Genomic DNA, 19,110 nt, shown 5'->3' with positions numbered 1-19,110 from the left:
GATAATGCACGGTATGCAACAGCGAGTTTTCTAGGTTTCAGCCGAGATACTTTCCGTTTTGAACCACGGGCAATTAGCTCAGTCTGCCCGCCAAGGGCTGCTACCATTTCACCTTCAGTTGGGAAACTTCTGGATGTGTGCCCAGGGCTTTGGATAGAGGCTGACTCTTGAGGTCTCGCTCACTGCTGGCTTTTTGCCTCCATTATGGTCTTACAATTTGGGCAAGATCTGAAATAGAGGGGGCTTTTTGGGGAGTTGGGTGGGAGCTGGTAGAGTTCTCCGGGGAGAGTGGGGAGGTTGGGGCCGGCCAGGGCTTCCCACAGTGGCAGGAAGCAGGGGACGGGACCCAAGGAAGGAGCAGAGGAGGATGGGGCTGGGGTGGGGGGTGCCCAGGGGGCAGGTCAGAGCCCCCACCTCCCCCAGAGACTCAGAGCCTGAGAGGTGGAGAACGAGTGTGGTCTCACGGCTGCGAGCCCCCCTGGCACTCCCAGAACAACTTTCTGCTTCAGAAAGACACCGCGGGGAGCGGCTGTGACGCCTTCCCCGGAGGGGCAGCCGGGCTCCCCGCCCCCCGGAAGGCTGACTGCCTGGTCCCAGCTCGGCGGGACCAGCTAAGTCCTGTGTGAAGCAGCCCGGGTGTCCAGGAACCCTGCTCCGGGCTGCTCTACAAGAATGGGGGGGGGGGCGGTTTGGAAGTCTCCAACACAGCCACAATTTCTGCCCCGGGGGAGACCCCTATGCGCCGGGAGACCACAGTGCGAGGGCTGTGCGGGCGTCGGTCTGGTAGCTGTCCCCACCGCTGGACGACTGAGGCCTTCCACCCAGAATGAGGGCGCTAGTGTGGGGTACTGGTAGTATTGGGGAGCAGCTAGTGTTGGGCGCACCTGCTGCTGGGCATAGCGGGCGGTGGCTCTGCTGGGGGACAGGGACGGGCGGGGGCCCTGTGACGTTCACTGCAATCATTAAGCGCCGGCTGCCCAGAGACGGCATCTCGGAGCCCCCGGGACGGCCCCGTGGGGCGCGTGCTCCTGCTCAACTCTGGCCCCGGGCGAGAGGGTCGCGCCGGACCATACAGAGGCAGGTGGCAGGTGGGTGCGGCTGTGTGCCAATAAAACTTTATTTATAAAAACAGGCACAGGGCTGTGGGTCGCGGTTTGCTGACCCCCGCCTTGGAGCAACAAGGCGGGGGGAGGCGCCTGGCCCCGGGCGAGACGCTGAAACAGGGGCCCCGACCCCGGACGACCCAGCCGCTAGGGCTCCGGAGGACAAGACCAGCTCTGTCCTGTTTGACCCACTCGGCGCTGGATCGGGGTGGCAACCGGCCTCCTCGTCAGCACTGCCTGGGGCGTCGCCGGGACGGCCGCAGCCGTGTTCCCCCCTCCCCCCCCCCGCCCCCGTCCCCAACCTCGGAGAGGGCTCTGCTTTGCTCTTCTGGGCTTTTCCTTAGATGGTCAGAAGACGAGAGGAGGCCACGGTCCTGCCCGGCCGGGACGGGAGTTTGGGCCACCCACGGAGCTCACGGGGGTTATTTCCGCGAGGGGGGGAACGTACAGGGGGCTTCATGCAGAAGAGGTGGCCGGCCCGGCGGCCTGGACAGGAATACCGTAGAAAAGGCACGTGATTCCGAGGTGGGCTTGGCTTCAGGGTCTGTGCTCCTGCTGGGCCGGCCGGTCCCTGGCACCTGCCTCCGGAGCGCACAGGGGGCCCCCGCGGTCCCAGGGACGCGGCCCAGCAGGCGGCTCGACGCCCTCCCCGGGTCCTCGGGGTCTGCACCCGGGCGGGCACAGGGCGGGGCTGGCGGTCAGTGTCGCCCACGCTTGAGCCAGCTCCTGATGGTCCACTTCTGCCCCGAGCATCTCTGTACCACCAGCCGCAGCCCGAAGTTGGCGTCCTTGGACATTTCCACCTCCAGGCACCTGCCTGTGTCTCGACTCACGATAGGGCCGCTCTGCCAGGAGGGGAGACAGGTCAGCATGGACGCCCAGGGGGCCCGTCCTGAGAGCACCTCGGGAGTGGGGCACTGACCGGCCCCATACAGGTCACTGCATGGCCACCCAAGACTCTGGGGTCTGTTTCCCATTCTTCTGTCCCCTCCTGCTCCTCTGCCCCTCTGTCCCCTCCTGGTCCCTCTGTCCCCCCACCTCCAATCCCTCTGTCCCCCTCTGGTCCCTCTGACTCCCACACCTCTCTGTTCCCCCCCATTCCTCTGTCCCCTCCTGGTCCCTCTGTCCCTCCTGGTCTCTCTGTCCCCTCCTGGTCCCTCTGTTCCCCCACCTCCAATCCCTCTGTCCCCCTCTGACTCCTCCACCTCTCTGTTCCTCCCCATCCCTCTGTCCCCTCCTGGTCCCTCTGTTCCCTCCTGGTCCTCTGTCCTCAGGCATCTTCACCCTATCAGCTGTGTCACCTGCCTGCCTTGCTCCTGGGGTCCAAGGAGTGACTAACACAATGGAGACAGGGCCCCTGAGACAGGGGGCTCCCGCAAGTGCATCCCCACTGCCTGGCATATACGATCTGCCCACAGGTCACCCATGCAGGCCCTCTGGTCTCCCAGACATCAAGGACCCTGGCCCAAGCCTGAGGACCTCAGGATTGTACACTGTGTTTTTCCCTTCTTTTCCAGACAGCTCCTTCTCGCCATCCCGACCCCAACCCGGCCTCCTGGGGACCTCTGACCCTTGCTGGCTCCGCCCCCGAAACCGTGACAGCTCACCCCTGCAGCCCCTCCGGTCGCTGAAAGTCCCAGCCCCCAAGGCCCAGGGCAGGGCTGCTGAGGGTGTTTATTTGTCACAGGGCTGCCTGGTGGGAGCGGAGGCAGGGAGTGTGTGGGGTTGGGGCGGGGGACGAGACCCGGGATGTCCCCTGGAAGATGCCCGCTGTCAGGTGGAAGAGCCTGGGGCGGGGTGGTGGCGGGGCTGGGAGTGGCTCCCCGGGCCCAGAGCCTGGCTACCGAGTACCAAGGGCAGAGAGTTCTAGAGAAACAGGTCCGACGCACCAGGCCCTTGCCCCCAGGACCTGACGCTGTGGCCCAAGTGTCTGAGCAGATGTGAGTGGTGAAGACAGGAGAAGCCAGAGCAGGGCACCCTCGACTGACCAGGGGACAGGTTTGGAGACCGGGAGGCCAGACAGTGGGCTAAGGGAGGAGGGGTGGGGCCACAAGCCCAGGAGAGGCTGGAGAGGCAGGAAGGAGCCCCCAGGGCCCTCGGCACCTGACCTCAGATGCGAGAGCATGCACATCTGGGGAGTTCAGCCGCCAGGGGAGACGGCAGAGATTTAGGACACGAATGGCTTTGAGGGAGAGGGGTCGGGGGCACTCAGCAGGGCTGGAGGGAGGTGGGGTCTCCAGCAAGTCACCAGAGGGCGAGTCCTGGGCTGACCTGGGCAGAAACCTGGACGCCGGAGAAGGGCGTGCGGTGTTTGGATGGATGCATGTGGGGTGCAGGGGGAGCAGGGGGGCACAGAGGGCGGGAGGGGCTGCGGAGAGGGCCACACGGAGGAAGGCAGCCGGACAGAAGTGCCAGCGGGATTCGGCCCAGAGCCACCCGGGGCTAGGAGGCCCCCTCCTGCCCCTTCCCTGGGGGCCGGCTGCCCGTGGCGACCCGCGTGTCGTTCTGGGCCAGGCAGCATCCCAGCCGGTGGCTGCTGTCGGGGAGGGGCCTGGGCCGGGGTCCCCAGGGGTGGGGGGGCGGGAGTCCAGGCTGCTGCACCAGTCAGGGAGGCCGCCACTGACTCGTCCGCCCCAGATGTTCTCGGGGCTGGAAATTCTAAGCCAGGGCCCAGCAGGGGCTGATTTCGGCAGGGAGTCCAGCCTGGCCCCGCTTGGCCAGGAGCTGCCCTGAGGGCTTCCCGGTGGCGGTCACACCTCGTACCCTCCGGCAGGCCAGAGGAGGCGGGAGCTTGGGCGGCCACAGTGCTGTGACCAGACCGGCGGGCCCCTCCCTGGCTGTGTGGCCAGAGGTAGGTCACCAGGGGGGGTGGACCCGGGAGCGGCCGATCCAGGACCCCTGTGCCCTCACAGCTCCTCCCCCGCACCTGGGCCCCGGGGGTGGGCGGGGGCGGGGGCGGGGGGTGCTCAGTGCCCTGCTGACCTGGGTGAAGTCCCACAGCCGCTGTGCTGGCCGGGCCACGTCCTCACACGTTTTCAGGGCGGGCACGCGGCTCCTGCCGTCGTCCACCAGGCACTTGGAGTCGGGCAGGAAGGCGGTGGAGCCCAGGGGGCCCAGCTGCAGCAACCCCTCAGCGCTGTAGCGCACCAGCTGCGGGAGGACCGCGGGGACGGGCTGGGCGTCAGGGAAGGCAGGGGGGCGGGCACCGGGCGAGCCGGACGCCCCGCTCCCCTGGCCCCCCCATTCCTTCCACCAACGCCCCCCGCAGGACTGCCTCAGGCCCCTTTCCAGAACTCTGCTCAGCCCTCGGCTCCCCGGGGCCCCTCTCTCGGCCCAGAGGAGGGAAGCTCACACGTGCCCTCAGGGCGCACCATCTGCCCAGAACCACCAGGGGGTGAACGTTCACTTCCGTGTGGGGAGCGAACCCAAGCTCGTGTGCGCCTGGGTCCCACTTGTTCGCAAAACACCACAAAAGTAACAACCAAACCCTCAGGCCAGGAGCCAGTTCATAGATGCCTGCCATTCCCCAGCCATGTGGCCTTGGGCAAGTCACGTCACCTCGCTGCGTCCGCGTCCTCGTCTGTACACAGGAGGTCGTGACAGCACCTGCCTGGCTGGGCTACCGGAAGGATCCAGGGGGCACGACACAAAAGTGCTTAAAAAGCAGCTCACGCTCAGTGAACAAGCAGGTGCTACGGCTGCGTCTCTCTCCCCTCCCTGCCCCGTCTTTTCCCCCTCATGCGTGAGTGCGTGCACATACAGGCACACGTGTGGACACGCACAACGCACACACACCTATGCATGCACGTGCACACATGCACACGCGCACCCACGCACGTGCACATGCACACGTGTACACACACGCGCCCACATGTATATGCATGTACACGCATATATGCACACGTGTACATACGCACACGCATGCATGCACGCACCCACACACGTACACACGTGATGCACCCATGAATACAGACATGCACACATGTACACACGCACAACACACTCATGCATGCATGTGCACACATGCACACACGTGTACATACGCACACACCCAAGCACGCACCCACCCATGTACACACACGTGTACACACGCACCCACCCACATGCACACGTCCATGTGTACACACATGCACCCATACACATATGCACACGTGTACACACATGCATGCGCGCACCCACACGTGTACACACATGATGCAGCCATGAACACACACATACACACTCGTGCATGCACACGCACATATGCACACACATACACGCACACGCACCCATGCACACACATGCATGCACGCACCCGCGCGTGTACACACATGATGCACCCATGAATACACATGCACACATATACACACACACTCGTGCATGCACACGCACATATGCACACATGTACACGCACCCATGCACACGCACACGCACTGCCCGAATGCACTGCGGGCCCCCCCCCCCCGAAGGCTGTATTTTCCGGCACAATCTTATGGAACACAAGCTGTAATGCTGCCTCCCGCCCTGCACGCTCCGTAGCTGTGACTTTGACCCCTACTGTTAAGGGTGGGGACCTACAGTCTCCCCCGGATCTTTCTGGGGAGCGAGTGGACACCACGGACGTGCCGTCTGACTCCTGAGGCTGGGTGTAAATGGTCGTGACGCCCCTGTTTTCCTGGGGTGCTTGCCCTGGGAACCAGTAGCCTGGGGAGAGGCCACGTGGGGAGGCTCCGAGGTCCTCCTGAGCTGGCGGCCGGGCGAGCGCCAGCCCAGAAGGGGATCTGCAGCCTCGCCGTGGCCTGGCTGGTGCTGTGCGAGCCCAATGGCACGTGCGAGCCCTGCCAGGAGGGTCGCGTGGGCCACGTGGTTTATGGTGTCCCCTCTCATGCCGCAGGACTTGCTGGGGAAAACTTTGGTCCACCGATCCCCTCCGGTGGCTCCTCGTCGGGCGTGTTCAGAGACGCCCAGCGGGACGTGGCCCCTCGCATCGGGTGCCAGCCGGAGAACGGGCCAGCGGACCGGGTTTCCTCCGGGAGGCCACGCTTGCCTCCCGGTGGGTGACTGTCTTGTCTCAATCCCAGCTGCTGCGGGACGAAGCTGCAGGAGGCGGCCGGGGGCACCCACGCTCTCCGCTCCAGTGCCACAGCCCGCCACGAACCACCGGGGGCCTCGTGGACACGACAGCTTCTCGCTGCCCAGACCGGCACAGGTCACCGCGAGGGTTCCCTGGACGACGTCCGAGAGCGCGGCTCAGACTCAGTGCCTTCGGGGGAGCTGAGGGTCATTTGGGGAAAGCACCCTGGGGTCTGGCTGAAATAACAGCAACATGCACCAAACAGAAGCACTGCCTTCGCCAGCAGCGGGTCCCCTCGGGGCCAGAATCCCCGGGCTCTCCGCTGGGGCCGCCTCGTCCGCATCCCCAGACCTGCCCCTGTGCCGCCTGGTGCCGCCGGCCCGGGCACTGGGCATCGGTGTGCGCGTTGCTAAGTCCCCCCAGGTGATTCGGGCTGGAGCCCGGGCTGAAGATCACGTGGGAGGAGCTCAGCCGGTAAGGACCAGTGGGGACCGTGACACCTCCCCGGTTCTGCCCACGCCGCGGCAGACGCCTTCCCACGTGATCCACTTTGGTCCGCACAACAGCCCCGACAGGTTAAGTACCTTTAGGGTCCCATCTGCTGGATGGGGAAACTGAGGCGAGGGATGGGACGTGACTCGCCCAGGGCTTGTTTGGCTCCAAAAGCCCTGGTCTCGGTGTATCTGGGGCGGGGGTTTCCCTGAGGGTCTCCGCGCTGCCCGAAGCCTGGACCCAGCCTGCTGCGACCCGCCCCTCCTGCACGCACCTCCCCCCGTCGTGGGGTGCAGCTGCCCCTCGCACCTGAGAGGACATCCCGTGGCAGGGGTAGAGGATCGCGTGGTCGTCGTCTTCCGCTCCCTGGTCCAGGCAGTAGCCACTGGCTTTGCTGTTTCTCACCTACAATCAGAAACCAAAGGAGAAACCCCGTTGTTGGGGGGTCCCAGAGGCCAGTGCGAGGCCGCCCCCCCCCCCAGGGGCAGAGAAGCCTGCTCTGCCGGAGAACGTGAGCTCCAGGAACAGACAGGCCAGCCCGCACCGTCCACCCGGGCAGCCTTCTCGCCGCGCACAGCGCGAGCCCAGGGCCAGAGGGCGCGCGCTCCTCCCACACGGGGTCCGGGTCCCCCTGGAGCGGCAGACGCCCCGACTGAAGGGAGACTGCCCTCCCTGCCAGCACAGACCAGGGTGACAGGATGGGGACACGGCGTCCTATTGCCAGCTCTACAGAGCTGCGTGCGCTGGTGCAGGCGAGGGCCCGTGCGGCGGGCGCGTGGACCCGTGTGTGTGTTCTGTTTGCACTTACGTGCCTGCTCTGTGCATACGAGCCTGGCTACATGCGTGTGGATGCGTCGGCCCGCACATCTCCGTGGTCAGGGAGCACCCGCTCGCCTGATGTTTTGTGTCGAGTATTGTGCGTCTCCATGAGCGCAGGCGGGCTCCTTCGGGTGTGTGCCCCCGAGGGAAGGTGTGTCAGTAGCTCGCTGTGTGTGCTCGTGAGCCAGACTGTGTGCAAACGTACCCTTTCAGGTCTCACACACGTACACATACGAGTGTGCAGATGCTAATGCATTCAGGGGTCCGCGTTCGTGCACATGGATGTGTGTCCACACACACGTGTGGATGTGTCTGTGCACACGTGCGTGCGTGCACGTGTCCCCGTGTCTACTCTGTGTGCTTCCATACGCGTGCGTACCCGCGTGAGCCTGGGCTCTTACACTGCTCTGTGCACGCGTGCACGAGAACCCGTCTGGGCACCGTGCTGGCTGGTGGCGGGCACGTGGGCGTGCGTCCAGGCGGGGAGCCTGCCCGACCCGCCCACGTGGGGCCCCCCAGGTGGAGGCGGTACCTCTCCGTACGTGAGGGTGTCGTTGTAGGTCCGCATCTCCGGGTACACGTTCTCTAGGTACCACTTGAAGCTGCGGCATTTCAGCCTCTGGCGAAGTGCCAGCCGCTCAGACACGTCCCCGAAGTCCACCCCTGGGTTCTGCAAGGCGGGAAGCGAGGCGGGAGCTGGCCACGTTCCCCCCCCCCAACCCATAACAGACAGGGGAGCAGCCCCACCCCCAGGGCTTGACCAGCGGCGGCCCCCGGCCCTCCCAGGACCCGTGCTGGCCCGGCTGTTCCTGAAGGGGAGGGCCTGGCCTGTCCTGCCTGCTGGAGACCAGCCCCGGCCTGACAGATGGCCACGGGCTGTGTGCTGGCTCGTCCCCACCCACACACTCCAAAGAAACCACTTGCCCTCGGCCCCCACCCCCGCCCCCTGGGAGACGATTTCTGAGCCCTCGGATCATCCCGCCTATCACCGAGCGTCTACCTGGGGTTTGGGCCCGACAGTCTATGCCGCAGGGCGATCTCTGGGGTGCCTTGGGCCGTGGTGGGGTATCAGTGTGACCTACGGACTACGGTCAGCCGTGCGGAGGCTGGCTCCTGCGTGGACAAGCCCCAGGCTTGGGTTGGTGTCCCTGGTTGTTGACCCGCCATGCAGACCGCCACACGGCGTGCCTGGGAGAGGTGCGTGCTGTCTATACGAGCCCTGAGACTCTGTATTCTCTCGCTGTAAGAAACCATAGGCTGAGCAGCACAGCTCTTTGGAGTTCTGGGTCCTTCCGGCTGAGCGTCGAAGCTGAGGGTGGCCTTGGGGCCCCCGACACCGTGACAGGCACCGAGCCCTCTGTGAGTGGGTCTGGGAGAGTGCCTTCTCAGGCCAGGGTGCCCGGGGCTCCAATGCCAGCCAAGCCCGGCGGGGAGGTCGCTGCCCAGGGAGAGCCCCTCTCCCTCCTCCACGTGGTGGCTGTGGCCACAGAGGAGCCCCTCACAGCCTTCACACGAGCAGCAGGTGAGTCCGGGCAGGGGGTGGGGAGCACGGGGCTACAATGACACGGGGGAGGGCGTCTGCCAGCCTCTGGTCCGGAGCCGTGGACCCCGCGTGCACGCGGCCTGCAGGCCCCGTGGTGACAATGCCCAGGTTCCCTTTTGAGGGGTAATGGGGTCGTTTCCTGAATGGGGTCCCTTGGTGGAATATGGGGGTTCATAAGGGACTGTGTGCCCTCCTTCCATCTCTGATAAACGTGTATGTGTTTCCACGGTGTCGCTCACGTGGCTGGAAACTACCGCTCGAGGAGCCTCCGTGCCCCCCATCCCCGTCCCCGCCTGGGACAGCGGCCTTGTGAGCAGGTGGCCCAGCCTGGGCCTCCAGCAGCGTCACCCAGACTCTGGGCACGCCCTGTTGGTTTGGGAGGTTAGCTGGTGGCAGCGAGAAATGCACGTCTCGGAGATCAGTGGTGTTTCTGCAACTTGTGTTACATAGCGGGCGTTCTACATGTGGGCAGATAACCACACACACACGTGTACACGTGTGTGCAGGCTCATGACGCGAGATCTGGCACTTACGGTGTGTTTTTCACAAAGCCGTGTCCGGGACGGGTGTCCCCAGGGCCCCCAGCCTCGCACCCTCCGGTGGCCGGGGAGGCCACACGCGAGTGAAGGCTGGTTCCACAGCCGACGCTCCGGGACTGGTGGCCTAGACATCGCCCCACGTGAGGGGCAGCCTCTGCCGGGTACCCGCCCTCATTACCGTCACGGAGGCCGGGGAACCGGGTCTTCTGGGTTTTCAAGAGAAGCCGGAATACAGGCTATTTACGGGACTCGGCTGACCACAAAGTAAAAACAAACAGCAAGGAAGCAACCCAGGTATCCGTGGACGGCGTCCGTGGACAGAAGGCCGCCTACACCAACCATGGTCCACCCACACGTGGAACGTGACCCGGCCACGGAAAGGAAGCACTGATACCCTGACACCCGCCACACGTGGACGGACCTGAGAACATGGTGCTCCGTGCAAGGAGCCAGACACAAGAGGAGAAGTGCCGTGGGCCCCATTCACGGGAAGGAAGCGTCCAGAACAGGTAAATCCCGGGACAGAGCAGACGGCCGGGTGCTGAGGGCTGGGGGGCGGCAGACGGGGATTAGCTGCCTACCGGGTTCCGTGATTTTTTGGGGGACTAGGCAGGTGGGTGGTCGCGCGGCACTGTGGGTGTGTGCAAGGCCCCAGAACTGCGCGGTTTAAGAGGGCTAAAATGGAGGGGCGCCTGGGTGGCTCAGTCGGTTGAGCGTCTGATGAGACTTCGGCTCAGGTCATGATCTCGCGGTTTCTGAGTTCGAGCCCCGCGTCGGGCTCTGTGCTAATGGCTCGGAGCCTGGCACCTGCTTGGGATTCTGTGTCTCCCTCTCTCTGCCCCTTCCCAGCTCATGCTCTGTCTCTTTCTGTCTCTCAAAAATAAACATTAAAAAAAAAAAGAGTAGGGACACCTGGCTGGCTCAGTCAGTTGAGCGTCCGACTTTGGCTCAGGTCATGATCTCACAGTTTGTGGGTTCGAGCCCCACGTCGGGCTCTGTGCTGACAGCTCAGAGCCTGGAGCCTGCTTCGGATTCTGTGTCTCCCTCTCTCTCTGCCCTTCCCCTGTTCACTCTCTGTCTCAAAAATAAATAAAACATTTAAAAAATTTTAAAAATATATATATAATAATGGGGCGCCTGGGTGGCTCAGTTGGTTGAGCGTTTGATGAGACTTTGGCTCAGGTCATGATCTCGCGGTTTGTGGGTTCGAGCCCCGCGTCGGGCTCTGTGCTGACTGCTCGGAGCTTGGAACCTGTTTTGGATTCTCCCTCTCTCTGCCCCTCCCCCGCTCACGATCTGTCTCTCAGAAATAGGCATAAACAAAAGGCCGCAATGCAGACTCTATACAGCGTATAACTGGCCACGAGAAAGCACAAGCAAACGGCACGCAGGGTGCAGTGGGGCGGGCGGCGAGCTGGGGCTGCACGCGCTGCCAGAGCCCGCGTCCGGCGAGACCCCGTGCTTGTGCGTCTGCACGTGGGCCCCGGGTCCTTGCTGGCATCGCCACGGGGCGCGGCGAGGCTCGCTCGCAGCCGCCGGCCCCCCCGCCCCGCCGCGCCCCGGCTTACGGTCATGGGGATGTTCCAGGCCATGTACACGTGGGACTTGAAGCTGTCCATCCACACCTCCGCTGCCCGCAGGGCGTTGCGCTTGGCGTAGTAGTCGATGTCGTTGTTGTAGGGCTTCTTGCTGCGCTCGATGTGGGCCACGCGGGAGCAGGGGAGGACTTCCATGCTGCCGCCACACTGCCACACCTGTGGGGACACAGGACGGCCGCCCGCGGCCCCGGGACCCACGCTCCAGAGCCCGCTCCGGGGAGACGGCCTCCCCTTCCGGATCTCCCTCCACATTCGTCTCTCCTGCCCGCTGCCCCCCTGCCCTGTGCTTGCTCCGTGCGGGGGGAGGGGGTCCTGGCCCGGGGGCTTCAACACCAGCCGCTGCCCCCCCGTCGGAGGAACCAGCCCACAATCCAGTCTGGCAAGAGCAGGCCAACCATCCAGACACCCTCGACCCGCGGTGCTGGCCGCGCAAATGCTGCCTCAAGCAGCCCAGACACACCCGGTCTCGGCCAAAGAAAGCGTCTTACAGCTGCTTCCCGGAGCCCAGGACTCCCTGAAGTCCCTAACTGTCCCCAAAGACCCTGACCTGCGGGCGCACCGTCCTCTCCTCGTCTGTCTCAGTGCACAGCCTGACCATCCAGACACCCTCTTGGGGCTGCCGCTCACTCACTACAGAGCCGAGCCCTCGTTTGGGGAAGGTGACGGGGATCCCTGCCTCCTCCCCTGCCCGACTCTGCCTTCAGAAAGCAGGGGAAGGAGGGGGGACATCTCGCAGCTGAGGGTCCCCCTCCTGACGCCCCTCACGGCCGCAACAAGTCATGTCCGGGCAGGTGGGCCGTCCTGTGTGCGGGGGGAGGCTGGGGGTTCCTCACGGGTTCCCAGCACGCGGCCAACGGTCTCCCCCTGCTGGGCTCCTAGCCCGCGGGGGACCCGCGCTCTGCCTGCTGCACAGAGCCCAGGGGACAGCGCCAGCTCCTTCACGCTGACGGTGGGGACCCTGCCCCCAGCGCCTGGTCCTGGGAGGCTGCAGGGCAGCGGGGAGGCTGGGGACGCAGCTGGACGCCTGCTGAGCCAGGAATGTTCCAGAAGGCAAACACGGAAGCGCCACAGTGGGAGCCTGGCGGACCTGCGGGGACGGCGCCGTGATTCCCACCCCCGCCCCGCCCCAGGCCTTCTGCAGCCGCCATCACTGGGCATCCTGGAGGGGCCTCCGTGCCTCAGCTGGCCCCTGGTGCTCCCAGGGCTCCCTGCCCCCACCTGTCTCTCCTCTGCTCTCCCCACGGCCCCAGGGCCTTTGCACCTGCCCGCAAGCCTCTGCTCAGATGCCTCCTCTTTGTGGTCCCCTCCTCACTCTCTGATGTGACGCTGCAGCCCCTTGGTCCCGTCACCCCTGGTCTGTCTGTCCCCCTGAGGCCTGTGCTCCGGGACCACGGCCCCACCCACTGCACTCAGAACAAAACGGGCACGAGGTCAGCACTCAGCCAGCACTCAGCGCAGGCTGTTCGACGGATGAATGAATTCACGTTCAGGAATCTGTTAGCAACCTCCAGACCTGCCCAGCAGGACTTTCTGCAGTGACGGGCGTGTTCTAGATCTGGGCCGCGGAAAAGTGAGCCACAGCTGCGCCCGGCCACTGAGCCCTTGAAACGTGTGCGGCTGGTGCGGCCACCCTGGATGGCGCGGCCGCAGGACAGGATGGCGGGAAAGGCCCCGCTCGGTCTGGTTCAGTGGCCTCAAGCCTTAGTTACGTGAGGGCGGCTGGACACAGACTCGCACGTGGGGCTTTGTGGATGAGCTCAGGGCCCCGTCAGACCCCCATCTTTCCTGGGCGACATTTGGCCACGGTCTGTCTCCTCCGCTCAGAAAGGCGAGGGCGTTTCCGGACGGCGGGAGCTGGGGTCATTCTCCCCGTCCTCCGGGCTGGGCCCCACAGGGTGCTCAGGCTTGGGGGGCGAGGGCCGCAGGTGCCTGAGGTTAAGGGGGCATCTGCAACCTTCCCCAAGCCGCTGGACGCGCAGGCACACGCCCGCCTGGCATCCCAACAGCACCGTGGGCTCAGGGATTTCGGGGTGGAGGGGGGACATCCCCACTCGCTCTGCAAGCACCCCAACGGTGGAGGAAAGGACAAACGCCCGCCGACCAGGCCTCACCCAGGTCGGCGTGCTGGCGCACAGCCCCCATCCCGGAGCCCGGCCGTCAAATCTCTTCTCTGCACTGGAGCCCGCGGACGACCCTACCGAGGGCGGAGACCGTCGCCCGAGCCCCCGGGTGCGTGATTTGCGCACACCAGAGAGGGGCAGAGCGGCCGAGTGCCGGGTCCCAGCTCGGGCCCCAGGACACCCTGCTCGGGCCTCAGCTCCCTGTGCCCCGGCCACCACCACGAGGACGAGCAGGGGCCGGCCCTCCGGAGAGGGCGTGGCCGGCCCACGGCTTCTCGGGCTAAGGAAATGGCTCCTAAGCCGCAAAGTCCAAAGGGAGGCTCCCCAGCCAGGAGCTACCCGACGCAGCTGCGAGGGGCGGCTGCACGCGGGGTCAACGCAGCAAACCCTAGTCAACACCTGCTGCCCGGGACAGCCCCCGTTCACGCCCGCTGACCTGGCGTCCTGGTCCACAGCAACTCTCGAGGGCATCCCGGTGGACGACGAAGCACGCGGTCGCCTTGCTCTTGCCGGAGGCCTGCGCGCCCGTCACACTGGTAGGTGTGCGTCCGAGAGAGGGCTGCACCGAGGGGCCGTCCACCTCCCCCAGAAACACTCCCGAGGACATCGCCTGCAGGCCCCAGCGAATGACACGCTCCCCTGTGCCGAGTGGAGGGAGCGAAGGCCGCCGTGGGGGGTGAAACCCCCCCGGGAGCCTCGCCCACGCCCCCAAACCAGGACAGAGCAAGCAGGACGTAGGCAGGTGAGCTCGCCCGGGGTTCTGGGCGTCACCGGATGGACAGCTGCTGTGCGGGGCAGGAGCGAGGTAGGGCCGGCGGGGGCACTTCTACGTGGAGGTGACGGGGCCAAGGCTCCGGTGACATCATGGACCCCACTTTCCCACTCCCTTGTAGCTAGACGAGGCCGTGCCAGACAGTTCTGGCCAACGAGACGAGAGCAGAGGTCTCAGGGTGGGGCTTGTAAGAAAGCTACAGCTTACCCTGATTAGAAAAAAAAAAGAAACAGACTCAGCAGCAGGGCCCTTTGCCCTTCTTTCTGGATACGGACGTGAGGTCTGGAGGAGTGGCAGCCACTCTGTGGCCGGGAGGCAACCATCGTGAGGCTCAGGGTCTATACAGCAGGGCCGGGCCGGCCGGCAGAAAGAGCCGTCAGCTCCGTGCTTGGTGAGAAAAGCGGAGCCCCCCGTCTGCTCAAGCCTCTGTTGGTGGGGATCCTGTCGCCGTGTTCCTGACTGAGGAGCCTGGACTAGGTGGTGCCGGGAGGACAGAAAGCCCAACGACCCCGTGTCGGTGTGGCGCAGGGTTAATTCCGGTGGAAACAGGGGTGGAGGCACCGAGAGGTCAGGAGACGGGCCCAGGGTCACGCGGCCGGCTTGTGGTGCGGCAGGCAGCCTGGACCCCTCTCAGCCCGGAGGCGCCACGGAAGTGAGTCACACCAGCCTGTGTCTCAACCAGTAATTATCTCCGTCAACCCCGTCAACTGCCCCCCCAAACAGAACAGCAGACGCGAAGGGGGGGACCAGGCGTCAGGTCGGCAGGCAGCCGTGCAGAGGGAAGGAGCGTGAGGCGGGGGGACCTCAGCCTCTCGGATCCCAGCTCCTCGGATGTCCTGCCGGTGCCAGGGGGCGCGTGGTCACCGTGGAGCGGTCGGACGGTGCCCGCCGTGGCGGCGCACTGTGGGCCCACAGGGCTGGGACTGAGACCCGCCGCGGCCTGGCCGCCACGTCTGCCGCGGGCCGGCGCTCTCAGAACGTTGGGAAGCCAGGAGCAGCCTGTGAGATTCCCCGGTCCCTCCTCGCCACCCCCCCCCCCCCCCCCCCCCGAGCACAGTCACCCCCGGGGCTTCGCCCGCGTCCACGCGGCTGCGGGAGGGGGCGTGCCCAACAGCAGTTTCCGGGGACGCCCTCTGGACCCTGAGCTCATTCGAGGTGCCAGGAGCGCGGCCCCAGCCCTCAGGGCCCTGGGCTTCTCGGCCAGCCCGCCCGCCTTCGCCCGCGCTGAGGTGTCCCCGTGCAGTGAGGCCGTCGGCCCGGCACCCGGAGCACCGCCTCCGGAGAGTGGCTGTCACCTGCCCTGTGCTCTCGGTCAGAGTCTCGGGGGCCTCACGCCTGTCCACTATGCCACGCATGCCCACGTGCACGCTCAGCCCTCAGTCCCTCCCGTCTGTGACAGCCCCCCGATGGAACGGGCCGCAGTTCCACAGGGCCGCCCTCCTGCCCCGTGGACAGGGGCATCCCGTGAGGACAGGGGCCGCCCTCCTGCCCCGTGGACATCCCGTGAGGCCACGGGGCCTCCGCTCTCCAGGCGGGGCGGGAGCCCCGTGCTGACGCATCCGGAGGCCCCCGGCAGACCCGTGCGCTCTCAAGGCTTTCCATGTTGGCTCCACGCAGCATCGCTGTGACCTCCGCAGGGGAGTGGGGGCCCCCGACTCACAGTTCACCCCGCGGGCCTCACCACTTCCCTGGGAAGACCCACCGAAAACGTCGGTTGTAGGCGGAGAAGCCCCCATGGCCAGCTTTGGCCACGCTGGACGGCTGGGGTGCAGCGGGAGGGTGCCCACGGAGGGCGTCCACGGAGGGGGTCCACGGAGGACTGCCCGGGGTCGAGACAGGCAGAGCACACATGGCTCCGGGGTGCCAAGCATGGCCTGGGCCATGAGCGGTGTGGACGGTCGGGCTCTCCTTCATCAGTGTCTGCATCACAACGTCTGAGAAGCACCTTGCGGAGATCGGCGTGGGCGGGGTGGGGGCAGGGGCGGCCACTGTGTCGGCCACGCTCCCACCCATGGCTTGGGCACTCCCGACCCCTCCAAACAGATGCTGGCCCCGAAACCAGGCCAGCCCAGCAGCCCCGAAGTGCAGGGACAGGCCGGGCCGTGGGTGGGGCTGGGGACACACCCGTCCCAGGACTGTTCAGGAGGGAGGGCTGCCCCAACGGGGTGTGGAGAAGAGGGGGTTGATTCTGGAGCGCTCAGATGTTTGTGGCCGTGACGGGCTCGTTCAGAAGGGGGCCAGTCCTGCGCCACGTGGACGAGGCGGGTGGGGAGACCGGTCCCTGATTCTGCTGCTGCGGAGGGAAAAGCCAGGCCTGGTTTTCTGTGTCTGATGATGTGACTCCTGGGCCTCGCTGTCCTGAGGGTGGAGGGACCGTCCTCCTGGACTAGCCGATTCCCAGGGGCAGCAGACAGCCTGCCTGAGGGGCTCCCTTGGCGTGCAAACCACCCGGCCCAGGACAGCCTCCGGCCCAGCCTCCTCCAGCCTGGCCTCCTGGCCTCCTGGCCCCGAATGCCCCCCGTGGCCTGGCTGCCCCACCTCCGGGCCCCCGAGGAACACCCTCTCCTCAGAGGCAGCCGGGCCCTGACCTGCCGGCCTTACCACATCCGAAGGCCGGCAGCCGGCCGGGGGCTCGGACAGCGGGACCTCGGGCCCGTTCCCCAGGCGGTCGCCTCACACAGGCCCACACTGTCGTCCCACAGCTGGGGTGAGGAAGGTTCCAGCCTCTTGCAAAATCAGAGTGTGCTGCTTTGAGGGTGAAGACGCGGGCCGTGGAGGGGCCCTCCCCTGGGGCATCCTCGCCTGGCTCTCTGGTCCAGCCCACGAGAAGCACACTTGGGAGAAAATGCTACACAGACGCCCTGGGCCTTGAAGGCTCGACGGGGCCACGTCTTCCAGCCACTTTGGCAGAACAGAAGTAACGAGGTTTCACCCGCGACCTGCCCAGGGTCCTCATCTCTTACTCGTGGGATTTGCAGGTGGCACAGCACAGGCTTCCAGGGACAAAAATAATTCCTTGCTCTGGGTGGCACTACCGTGTGTGCAGACGCAGTCAGCGTCTAAATTAAGGCTCCGTGGAATGCGTTCCCGGGCTCTCCGATGTGACTTCAGGCAGGAAGGACTTTCTGAGCACGGTCCTCAGCTCCCGGTGACACTGTTTCTTTAGTAGTCGCCTTGACTGAGACTGTTCGATAAGCCCACCTAAGGAGACACCCTTCCCCACCCACCTGGCCATCCCCATCCATTTGTTCACCTGCCCTCCCATGCATCCACCCACCCACCCACCTGAACACCCATCCACCCATCCACCCCTCCCTCTCTCCCTCCATCCATCCATCCATGCATTCACCCACCTATACACTCATCCATCCATCTGTCCATCTGTCCATCCACCCATCCCTCCCTCCCTCCATCCGTCTGTCCATCTGTCCATCCACCCATCCCTCCCTCCATCCATCCATCCATCCATCCATCCATCCCTCCAGCCCTCCATCCACCCATCCCTCCCTTCATCCATCCATCCGTCTGTCCATCCATCCCTCCCTCCCTCCCTCCATCCATCTGTCCATCTGTCCACCCACCCATCCCTCCCTTCATCCATCCATCTACTCATCCACCTATACACTCATCCATCCATCTCTCCATCCTTCCATCCATCCATCCATCCATCCATCCATCCACCCCTCCCTCCCTCCCTCCCTCCATCTGTCCATCTGTCCATCCACCCATCCCTCCCTTCATCCATCCATCCATCCATCCATTCACCCACCTATACAGTCATCCATCCATCCCTCCCTCCATCCATCCGTCCATCTGTCCATCCATCCATCCATCCATCCATCCATCCATCCATCCATCCACCTGTATACCCATCCACCCATCCCTCCCTCCCTCCATCCACCCGTCTGTCCATCCCTCCCTCCATTCGTCTGTCCATCTGTCCACCCATCCATCCATCCATCCATCCACCCACACACCTATCCCTCCATCCCTCCATTCATCCATCCGTCCACCCACCCACCTGTCCGCCCATCCATCCGTCCATCCACCCGTCAGTCCACCTGTCTGTCCACCCATCCCCCACCCATCCATCTGCATTGGTCTCTACAACCAGCTTGACTATCCAGGCATGATGCAGAGCTCTCTTTTTTTTAAAAAAAAATTTTTTTTAACGTTTTTATTTATTTTTGGGACAGAGAGAGACAGAGCATGAACGGGGGAGGGGCAGAGAGAGAGGGAGACACAGGATCGGAAACAGGCTCGAGGCTCCGAGCCATCAGCCCAGAGCCTGACGCGGGGCTCGAACTCACGGACCGCGAGATCGTGACCTGGCTGAAGTCGGACGCTTAACCGACTGCGCCACCTAGGCGCCCCAGAGCTCTCTTTTTAAGACGAGGGGGTCAGAACGAGATGTCCACGCCCGGCCTCCTCGCCGAGGCCTTCAGACAAGAGGCTGGAAGCCCAGAGGCTCAGCTGAGACCCAGCCTCACAGGCCATCTCACCCGGTGCAAACCCAGCAGGTGCCCGGCCACCGTCTTCCTTTCGGGCAGCGCACAATTTCCCCCTTGAACAAGCAACCACTTGTAGTCCCTCAGGAGACAACTGCGCGTAGCACTTTTAGAGATTTCGAGTCTGAACCTACTTTACAAGATTTACAATCAGCTCGGTGCCCCCCCCCCTCCCCAACCCCAGCCCGGGTCCAGTGCTGCTGCCTCTCTCTTGTCCCACAAACCCCTCACTCTGCAGGAACGATCCAGCTCCAGGGGCAGAACAGACTGGGTTTAGCTTGGGAAAGGCATCTCCCAGGGCTCGGCTGGGCTCAACGCACACATTTCTGACAAGCAAACGTCTCTCCCTGGGACGGTCTGAGCACGCACACATATGCTTTCCAACAGCTGCTTCCCCGCTCCGTTCCCTGCGTCAGACCCACAGACACTCCGAGTGGGGCTTTCGTTCCAAGCTCCTGCCGCTTGTTTCCGTGAACGTGTCGAACGCTTCAAACAAACAAGAGAGAAAAAATAGCTTCCTTCCTTCTAAACGAGTGGTTCTCAAAGTGTGGTCACAGGACCAG

General features: G+C 64.7%; 1 protein-coding gene across 1 annotated transcript in view; it reads right to left on the bottom strand.

Annotated features, from left to right (window-relative positions):
- Positions 1–1,084: 1,084 nt before the first annotated feature.
- GALNT9 (polypeptide N-acetylgalactosaminyltransferase 9) overlaps positions 1,085–19,110 on the bottom strand; it is an 82,228-nt gene continuing 64,202 nt past the window's right edge. The window contains exons 7-11 of the mRNA XM_043557250.1: positions 11,118–11,303; positions 8,000–8,137; positions 6,958–7,053; positions 4,086–4,253; positions 1,085–1,948 (exon numbers count right to left, since the gene is read on the bottom strand). Coding sequence (XP_043413185.1) covers positions 1,802–1,948; positions 4,086–4,253; positions 6,958–7,053; positions 8,000–8,137; positions 11,118–11,303 — 735 coding nt within the window. The 3' untranslated portion in view covers positions 1,085–1,801. The remainder of the gene's footprint in view (positions 1,949–4,085; positions 4,254–6,957; positions 7,054–7,999; positions 8,138–11,117; positions 11,304–19,110) is intronic.

This window comes from Prionailurus bengalensis, chromosome D3, assembly GCF_016509475.1.
Source record: "Prionailurus bengalensis isolate Pbe53 chromosome D3, Fcat_Pben_1.1_paternal_pri, whole genome shotgun sequence".
Taxonomy (NCBI): domain Eukaryota; kingdom Metazoa; phylum Chordata; class Mammalia; order Carnivora; family Felidae; genus Prionailurus; species Prionailurus bengalensis.
The sequence above is the reverse complement of the archived record's forward strand: the minus strand, read 5'-3'. Positions and strand labels throughout refer to the sequence as shown.